The 10,290-nt window shown below is 32.3% G+C and overlaps 1 protein-coding gene across 1 annotated transcript; it reads left to right on the forward strand.

The window, feature by feature from the left end:
* Window positions 1–3,048: 3,048 nt before the first annotated feature.
* Window positions 3,049–7,759, forward strand: LOC142610621 (calcium-dependent protein kinase 32-like). Its single transcript, XM_075782484.1, is given in 9 exon segments — window positions 3,049–3,929; window positions 5,005–5,128; window positions 5,224–5,367; window positions 5,583–5,735; window positions 5,870–5,985; window positions 6,118–6,285; window positions 6,630–6,863; window positions 7,396–7,524; window positions 7,526–7,759. Coding segments are annotated over 9 exon segments (1,641 nt in total). The 5' UTR covers window positions 3,049–3,395; the 3' UTR covers window positions 7,565–7,759.
* The last annotated feature ends 2,531 nt before the right edge of the window (window positions 7,760–10,290 follow it).

Raw genomic sequence — 10,290 nt, forward strand, 5'->3', positions numbered from 1 at the left:
ATTGCTCATGGAGACACTAATTGGTTTCTGATATAGGCAAGGTAGAACCTCAGATTTTTTTTATTCGACATTAAGTGACGTTACCAGTTGAGTTAACTGGAACTCATAGGAGGGGGAAACTTTGGATGTTATGAACACCAACACACCAAAAAGTGCTAACAAATTAAATTACAACACTCTTGACATTTATCTCAAGGTAGTTTAGTGTGTGTTTTGGATGAATAATTTTATAATATGTTGAAATTAGTTTTAGTAGTAGTTGTATTTAGAAAAATAATGTTTTAAAATATTGTACATAAATAAATAAACTAAAAATCTAAAAGAAAATACTGCAAGCAAATAAAAACTAAGGACACATTTAGCACGTGGGAATAATTATTCTTATAAATAACTAGTCTACTATTGCTTACTAAAAAGAATATAATAACTATTTTTGAACTCATGTAACAGCTTTATTTAAAAGATAAAAAATCATAAAAACTCCAAAGGATGTCTCTCTCTCACATACGTTTTATGTTATTGATATTAAAAAAATGTGTGTATTGTATTTTTAAAAAATTAACGACTTTTCTTAAAAAAAACACACACACACACTAGTTTTTGTATTTTATTTAAATATGTTTCTAATGATTAGTGTTGATTTCATTTTTTTTTTCTTCTGAAAGATGGCTCATTAATTTTTTTAAGGAAACACTTCTAAAAAAAATCTAAACTGATTTTATATGACATTATGATTTTTTTTTTAAAGTAGGTGAATGTAGACTTAAGGTTCATATAATATATTATCAATTTTTTATATTTATGGATATACTTATTTTGAACAATGGAAAATAGAAATAATTTAAAAATATTTAATTTATACATAATAAGATGCTAAGTTAAGAATTCTATTAAAAAAAATGCTAATCTAAACCCCCAAAAATGGTAAATATAATTTTGAAATAGGGGTGTTTTAAGAAATTTGACTGAGGTATGATTTCATGCCACCAGCTGATCATATTAACTAAACTATGGAACGCAAACTTAATTAGGTATATATCAATTCCTATGTTGTCACTAAACAAATGAATTGTACTAGATATTTCATTCCAACTTCTTGTATATTTTTGAAATACCAATTCCTATTCTAATGTAATCACTATTTTAGTGTATCAAAAATGTATGTGTTTAGATGACTTACTTATTGATTTGCTTATTTGATGAAAGTAGTTATGTACCTAATTTTTTGTTGGTTACTTTGAGAAAATCAAGGCCTTCAAATTTGATAAAATATACGACTAGAGAGGGTCCAGGGAGTCCAGACCTCGACATTTGACTAAATACACAATTTGTAACTTATTAATTCATGGTTATTATTATTTTTATTTCATGTTAACAACTGAATTTATACAATACAAACGAGAAATGCTATATCTATAATATTTTCACAATAATTTTACAATAACTCATAAATGGCAGGTTGCTATTAGTTGTTACAGGTTGAACAAAAAGTAATTTAAGTTGTAAATTTAAATTGAAACCAACAATAACTTACCACTTATATTTGTTGTGAAAGAATTATGAAAATGTAGTAGACGTAGCACTTCTCTATTTTTATTAATAGATTTCTAGAAATTAATATTAATTTATCTTTATCTATTTGGAAGTTTGTTTTGGAGAAGTGCTACGTCCACTATATTTTCACAACGCATCTTAGGTGGTAAGTTGTTATTTGTACTAATTTAAACCTATCACTAAAATTATTGTTTTACCCACCAATAATAGCCAACAACAACCTATCACTTAAGATTTGTTTTGAAAATTTTGTAAATATGGCATTCTCATAAAAATAATACTAATCTAAACTACTTTATTTAAATAAATAAAACATATTTCTATCGTAACTTGTCCAATCTTAGTTATAAATAATAATAAAATCTTTCTTAAAAAAAAGTTGTAAAAAAATGGACATAAAACACACGCACAAACTTTACGTAGGTGTTAGAGGTAGATTCAAGATTTATGTGAAGTAGATCATATAAACATCAATTTGCTTGAATATATATATATATATATATATATATATATATATATATATATATATATAAAAGCGGTGTTCTAACATTTGGTTTACTATTCTACTTCATGCCCATGAGATACTCCCAAAACCCCATATATTAATAGGATGGTAAATTAAACTTGGAATATCTAGGTTTACATCATATGCCCAATCCAATGAATCCTCCATCGAGATACTCATGCGGCGGAATTGATTTTCTATTAGAAATAGTAAATGAGATAGTCCAAATGATTTTTTTTGTGCGCTTACATATATCACCACAAAAATGATGGTAAAATTGGGGAAAATAAAAGAAGACCAAAGTCATAACCTGTAAATATATGAAAAGGTGTTATGCAGATTTAAAAATATTATTATAAAAAAAAAAAAAAAAAAAACTACACTTCTAGAACTTAAAATTTGGGGTTATTTTTATTTTGATCATACATTTCAAAAAAGTTATTTTGATACTTCATGTTTGATTTCATTTTCACATTAGCCCAATTTCATTTATGTCAGTAATTTGACCGTTAAATACTCTTCATTTTAACTATTTTATGAAGTATTATTTCTAAAATGGTTAATTCTCATTGTTGTAGGCAGGAAAATATATTATGGAATGACTAATATGTAAATAAAATCAGGGCTAGAATGGAAATTTTAAAACATAGCGAGTCAAAATGCAAGCGACAACAAACTTCAAGGCCAAAAGAGTAATCTAGTTATATACAAGGAAAAAAAAGAAAAAGAAAAACAAAGAACGTTCGATAGTATGTCCGTTGGTTGACTTGCAATGCAAGGGAAGGGAGAAGGGTGTTCTGGTGAAAAAGAGCATAAAACCAAATGAAAATTCAAATGGCAATACCCTGAAATATCACAGAATCGTCGGGGCAATTATATCAAAAACGTATTCAAAAAACCATATACCCTTTTTTAGTTTCCAATAAAAGAAAAACTTGAATTTTGTTTTGGATATTTTAGGAAAACAGCAAAAGAGCCCTGTTCTGTTTTTTTTTTTTTTTTTTTGGAGAGAGAGAGAGAGAGAGAGAGAGAGAAGAGGTTATAGGAGGAAGCAAGGAGCGAAGTCTCTACGAAAGGAGCTTTGACCCTTCTCCTCTCCTTCTCTTCTTCATAATCAGCTGTTTTCCTCTTCTTCTCTTATTCCATTTCCTTGTATATATACGTATATATATATCAATCTCCTCTCAATTCCTTTCCATTACACACAATTCTCCTTCTTCTTCTTCTCTCTCTCATCATCTATTTTCTCGGAAAACCAGAAGTTTCAAATCCCCATATCATAATAAATAATTCCATTCAAATCCACCAACCCATTTGACAAAAACGCAAATCCCATATGGGAAATTGTTGCGTAACCCCGCCGGTGGCTGAGGAAGGAGAAAACGGTCTCGATCTCAAAAGCAACAAGAACAACAAGAAGAAGCCAAACCCGTTCGCCATCGACTATGGCGTGGCCCCACAAAACGGCAAGGCCGTCAACAAGCTCTGCGTCTTGAAGGACCCAACCGGCCGAGAGATCGAGGCCCGGTACGAACTGGGCCGAGAGCTGGGCCGCGGCGAGTTCGGAATCACGTACTTGTGTACGGACAGAGAAACAGCTGAGACTTTAGCGTGCAAGTCGATATCGAAGAAGAAGCTGAGGACTGCGGTGGATATTGACGATGTGAGGAGAGAAGTGGAGATCATGAAACACTTGCCCAAACACCCAAACGTCGTTACTCTTAAGGATACCTATGAGGACGATGATGCTGTTCATATCGTCATGGAGCTCTGCGAAGGTGGCGAGTTGTTCGATCGGATCGTCGCTCGTGGCCACTATACTGAGCGTGCCGCAGCTTTCGTCACCAAAACCATCGTCGAAGTTGTTCAGGTTTTCATTCCGTCATTATGTTCAAATTTTTTTTTTTTTTTTTTTTATTATTTGTTTTTGCGTATGTGTATGTGTATGTGTATGTGTACGTGGGGATTGATATTTGATATGCTAATGAATTAAATTAGTGGTTTTTGTTGTTAATTCTGGTGACTTGGCTTGAATGTTTGACCCTTTTTTTTTCCTGTGCTGATTCTACTGAATACTGATTCCTTCTTTATGGAGTACTCTTGATTGTGCGATTTGATTTCTCTCTTGTGTTATGGATATCCATGTCAGTACTTTTACTAGCTCAACTGTCACCTGGGTTCGTGTGTAACTTACCAATGACCAATTTTTATTTATTTAAAAAAAAAAAAAAATCATAGTCGTCTCTCGGCTTGAATCATAATTCATAACCGGGTTGTTTTTTTGTATGATGCTCTTTTGCTGTTTGATAACTGCTCTTCTATTTCTATGCTCAATTTGAGTTGCAACTTTCGTTCAACTACATGTTCAATACTGTTCGAATTCGTGAAGCTCAATCGTCCAACCGTGCAGGGTTTCTCGTAATATGATATCCCGGCATCCTTTGTAGTTCTCCATGTCTGTGGTTCGAATCTCATTTTCTCCTACCCCGCTATCTACCTATCAAAAAAGAAAAGAAAAATTGTACAATCATACATTTTTTTTTTTTTTAGATTGATTTTCGTAAGCATTCCTTCACATTGCAGATTATCCTTTCCTATCCAGTATCCACTGAAACGGCTCAGTGTTTTTGTCTAGGGATAGATGTTGATGGCAACTTGTGAAATGGGTTTTTTTTGTTAGATTTGGGGTATAATCTTTTATTTATAGCCGCCAGATATCACAAACTAAGCTGGTCCCAATGATGTGGTTGTGTTTAAGTCCTAGTGTTATATTCTATCATTTTTAGGCAAGGCTTCTGTGTTCTCTGATTGCTTATTTGACCAGATTCAGGATAGTTTCACTGATTTTTATCCTTCAAATTTATCGTTAGGCTGTGTACTGGAAAAAGAAAAGGAGTTTGCAATGTGCTTTTGTCATGTGTTTAACATGCTTTTTTGTGTTGCAGATGTGCCACATGCATGGTGTGATGCATCGGGATCTCAAACCTGAGAACTTTTTGTTTGCTAATAAGAAGGAGACATCACCTTTGAAGGCAATTGATTTTGGGCTTTCTGTATTCTTTAAACCTGGTATGTTTTATCACGTTTAATAATATTTATTTTTAAACTCTCATCAATTGGTTGTATACTTTAATGTACATAAGCTGACTTGTTCATTTCTGCAGGTGAAACATTTTCTGAGATAGTTGGAAGTCCATACTACATGGCTCCTGAGGTGCTAAAACGGAATTATGGTCCAGAAATAGATGTTTGGAGTGCTGGGGTAATCCTTTACATCCTACTTTGTGGTGTCCCACCTTTTTGGGCAGGTTAGTTTTGTTACCATCAGAAAGAAAAAACCTTGTTTTCTCAATTGAAAAGAAAAATGATAATCCTTCTTCACTTTTGTCAAAGTTTAACCCAAACCGCTAGTAGAAGGTTTTGTATTGAATTATAGTTAAAGGAGCTGTTCTTTTTGAATTATTGTTAAAGTTTTTGTATCTATGAGAATTGTATGCATAAAACCTGTTCTTTTTGTATGCAGAAACTGAACAAGGAGTTGCACAAGCAATTATAAGGTCTGTTGTAGATTTTAAGAGGGAGCCTTGGCCTAGAGTTTCTGATAATGCAAAAGACCTTGTCAAGAAGATGCTTGATCCTGACCCAAAGCGGCGGCTTACTGCTCAAGAAGTGCTAGGTAGTTTTAATTCTAATAGCTAATCATCATAATGTTTCAAATTCCTATTGCCCACCAAGTAGACATATGGGATTAATTAAAAATTCAGCTGTTGGAATATAACAAACAGTGAATTGTGTGTTCATCAAATGCAGATCATCCTTGGTTACAGAATGCAAAGAAAGCTCCAAATGTTTCTTTAGGTGAAACTGTGAGGGCAAGGCTCAAGCAATTTTCTGTAATGAATAAGCTCAAGAAAAGTGCTCTGAGGGTAATGACTCAAACATTTCAGCTCAAGAAAACTTTTTCATGCTTCATGATTTCAGTCAGATGTTAATCTGAATGATTAACTCTTTTAAGTATTTTTTTCTTTTCTTTTCTTTTCTTAATTTCAAATAAACAGGTGATTGCAGAGCATTTGTCAGTGGAGGAAGTTGCAGGTATAAAGGAGGGATTCCAGTTGATGGATACTACCAATAAAGGCAAAATTAGCATTGATGAGCTAAGAGTTGGGTTGCACAACCTTGGCCATCAGATTCCTGATGCAGATCTTCATATTCTAATGGAAGCTGTAAGCAATAAACTTCCATTTGAAATCTTTTCATTATGCTTAGGCTTAATGTGGGACCTTGATTTTCTTTAGCTTTATGGGTTTAAAATTATGTCCGTAATTTTAAAAATGTCAAACTAGATGCCAAAAAAAAAGAGTAAAAATGGCTTGTGTTTCCAGGTACACTGAACACGTTTTCCTGCCAAAAAATATTTATAAAAAAAGAAATAAATAAAAAAACTTTTATGGGTTCACGTGTTTGAATTGTAGCAAGCATGGATTCTGTTCCTTGTGTTAACCCAATACATCTTCTAAAGTTCTGTGCAATTCTTAATCTTGGGAGTAATTAGAGGCTATTCTTGCAGGGTGATATAGATAAGGACGGATATCTGGATTATGGGGAATTTGTAGCGATTTCTGTTCACTTAAGAAAGATGGGCAACGATGATGAGCATCTTCGTAAAGCCTTTAAATTCTTCGACAAAAACAAAACTGGGTATATAGAAATTGAGGAGCTACGAGATGCCTTAGCTGATGAACTTGAGCCAAACTCTGAAGAAGTCATTAATGCCATTATGCATGAAGTGGACACGGACAAGGTTGGTCACAATGTCTAACAAATAATGCTGTTACTTGTACCTAGTACCTACTTATTTATTTTTGTTTTATGCAAAGTAGCATATTCTTATTCACATTTCAAATCTCAAGTGGGCATGATGCTTGAACAGCAATGAGAACTGATTTTAATTTGTAGGTGTTTACACTTTACAGAATATGAACACTTATGGTAAAAACCTTAAAAAATAAAATGATGGTAGTAAAACTGAATCAGGACATGTTCGATGTGCACAATGTTTGATCTTTAATTAGAATCTGCTATGAAGTCTTCATATATGTTTTTTTCAGGCACATAAATGTGCGTCTTTGCTTTGCAGGTAACACCGGCATGCTTAAATGGTCAAATTAAAAAAATAATAATAATAAATTTGTCTGTAATTTGTCATTTATGATAGTCTTCGTAGTCTCTGGTCCTTCTTGGAAGTAAAAAATTATAGTGTTTGTAAGATTATGGTAGCACCAAACTTTTGCGTGCCTAAAGTTCACTCTTAACTGCATTCCAAAAACTTGCAGGATGGACGAATAAGTTATGAGGAGTTTGCCACAATGATGAAGGCAGGCACGGATTGGAGGAAAGCGTCAAGGCAGTATTCACGAGAGCGGTTCAATAATCTCAGTTTGAAATTGATCAAGGATGGATCAATTACAGTTAAATAATGAGAGTAGAGGAGTCAAAAATTGACGTATTACTCTTGGAAATATGCATATTAAAGAAAAGGAAGAAATATTTTTATTTTTGATTTTTTCATAATTCTTTTTTCTTTCTTTTCATTCCTTTTTGAAACCCCATTTTGGGGGTAATCCAGGGTGTTGAAGTCCTAACTCTTTATGGATTGAATATATATTTTTTGTTTGTTATGACATGAGAGTTCCTGGGGATAGGAGTACCCTGAAGAACGTCTGTACATATGTTAAATTGGCGTACTTTCTTTACAGTCAGCATCTCACACATTGTTGGTGAAGCTTGCTAGGTTTGACTTTCACGTGGATGTTAATTCAGATACATCTGAAAGCAAGATTTGAGTGTTGCATAAATATATATATATATATATATATATATATATATATATATATATTATTATGAACTTCTAAATGATTACAAAACCAATCTCTTTCAAGGTAGCTCTATGCCTATTTCAAGGGGTTGGCTTAATGGTTCCTAAGGTCTTATGATATCCATGCGATCTTGGATTTGAAATCACATCTTAGGGTCACTCTCATGGGATTTCTCCACGTAATAACTTGGTGTATGTGGGATGAAGATTGCATACACCCAATGGCAAAGCTAGGTGAGGGGGGAGGGGGGGGGGGGGCATGGCTCCTTGGCTTTTTGAAAAAATTCAATTATAGGCTAACAAAAATGATTATTTGAGTTTGCTCTCCCTAAAATCTTAAAATTCGTTCAGAAGCCCCTCCAAAAAAAAAAAATCAATTGATACAAAGCAAGTAATTTAATGGGAGAAACTATCCATAGTTGATGCATAGTAATTTATAACATGAAAGAACATAAATCAAAATTTTGTTGAGTTAAAGTTAATTTATACAATTTTTTTTTATTTAAGAAATTGTTATATTTAGCTGCCCCTAAGAATAAATTCTTGACTCTGCCATTACATACGCCCACGAGAATAGTCAAATATTCGAAAGTGTTGGAAAATTTGGTTTTGCATTTTATATAAAATACACAGTGGAAGCAACAATCATGAATCTACTTCATTCATGAGAGATAATATATAACCTTGAATTCTAGAACAAAGAATAGAAAGCGCACCTTGATGCAGTGAAAATCAAAACCAAGACTTGAGAATACGTTTAATCTTCATCTCAATTCCACATGGTTCCCAAGAAGTGTGGTCTTTCAATCAGTCTTTATGTACGTTGATTCTCAAAAGAAAAATTATTCTTCTTCTCCTTGTAGAGAAAAATTGTTTTCTTTCTTTTCATCATGCGTGCATACTAACTACCTTGGTAGTTACTTTATTTAATAACTTGATGTAATGAAAATCAAAACTGAATATCTAATTGGGTTAGCCTTTTGGGCCTACCCAATTGGTTTTTAGTTTGTGGCTTGAGATGGGATCAAAGTGAACAAATAAGACTCTAACTCCAATGGACCTTAGGCTTTTCTGTCAACTCTTGACAAGTCCAAAGTTACCATTAATTATATTTAATACTACTCTATAAATATAATTGCATTCTAGGCCTTATTAATAAATTATATCCTAAGACTCTAATGATATCATTTGATCCCTCCGTGAAATATCCATAGTAAACAAAGTCATAATGAATTGTCACTTTGTGAACAATTATTTTATCCTTGAATACCTGGTTTAATCTTTTAGTTATTCACATTTATTGAAATCCAATTTCAATAAATATAAGTTTTAGTAACTCCTTACTAAAGTGGGCGCCCTAAATAACCAGTTCCCATTAAACTTATCTCAAGGGGATATTTCGTATCTCTACAAAAGAGATTATGGATTCTATCTTGAGAATATGTATTCCCTCAACACTACATGTGGTTACCCAACATACTGAGGTTTTGACCCTGAATATTAGATCTTACTCCTGATATATCAAAGTAACCTACATTTCATGATCAAGTCCACTACCCTCTCAGAATTGAGAGTCAATGAAATTAGAAGTCGTGAGATTAATTATTCAGGTGATAGTTGTAGATTGAATAATTAATCTCATAGTGGTTCAGTTCACTATGTCTTAACTCTTAAGACACATCAACACATCAACTAGAAGTCTCCACTTCCATGATGAAAACAAATCATCTTAGTTGATGTGTTATAGTCTTCGCAGATTAAACGTCCAATTTCATCACCGACTACAAATTATATTTTGAGTTTACAAGGAATTTGTGATTTACATCTTCTGTGACTTTTCACATAAACCACATACAATGCATCTCATGGACTATGATAATGTTTCATTAGTTCATTTATAAACAGTCTCATATATATAATTAAACAATTTAATTATTTATGACATGTCAATAAATCAGATTTTAGGGCATAAACCCCAATAGAAAGTTCAAATTTTACTCTTCAAATTTGGATTCGCTGTCATTTGTTCATTAAAATTGATAACTTTGATAAATTTGTCTTTGATTTGGAAAATATTGTTAATGTTATCCCTCTGGCTATCATCATTTAAAAAAAAAAAAAAGTAAAAAGTAAAACTGGTGGTTTTTCTTTTGGGTGAAGAAAAACATTGTTAATAAAAAAAATTAAATATCAAACAATATTTTTAAAATTTATTTCAAAATAAATTAAAACCTAGATTTATCTTTGAAAAAAGAAAGAAAGAGAAAAATTACGAAATTCTTCAAGAGGTTATAAAAACCTTCACTTTGCTCATTCTATTTTCAAAATAAACAATTTCATTATATTATCCGGT

The sequence above is a fragment of the Castanea sativa genome, chromosome 9 (assembly GCF_040712315.1).
Source record: "Castanea sativa cultivar Marrone di Chiusa Pesio chromosome 9, ASM4071231v1".
NCBI lineage: Eukaryota > Viridiplantae > Streptophyta > Magnoliopsida > Fagales > Fagaceae > Castanea > Castanea sativa.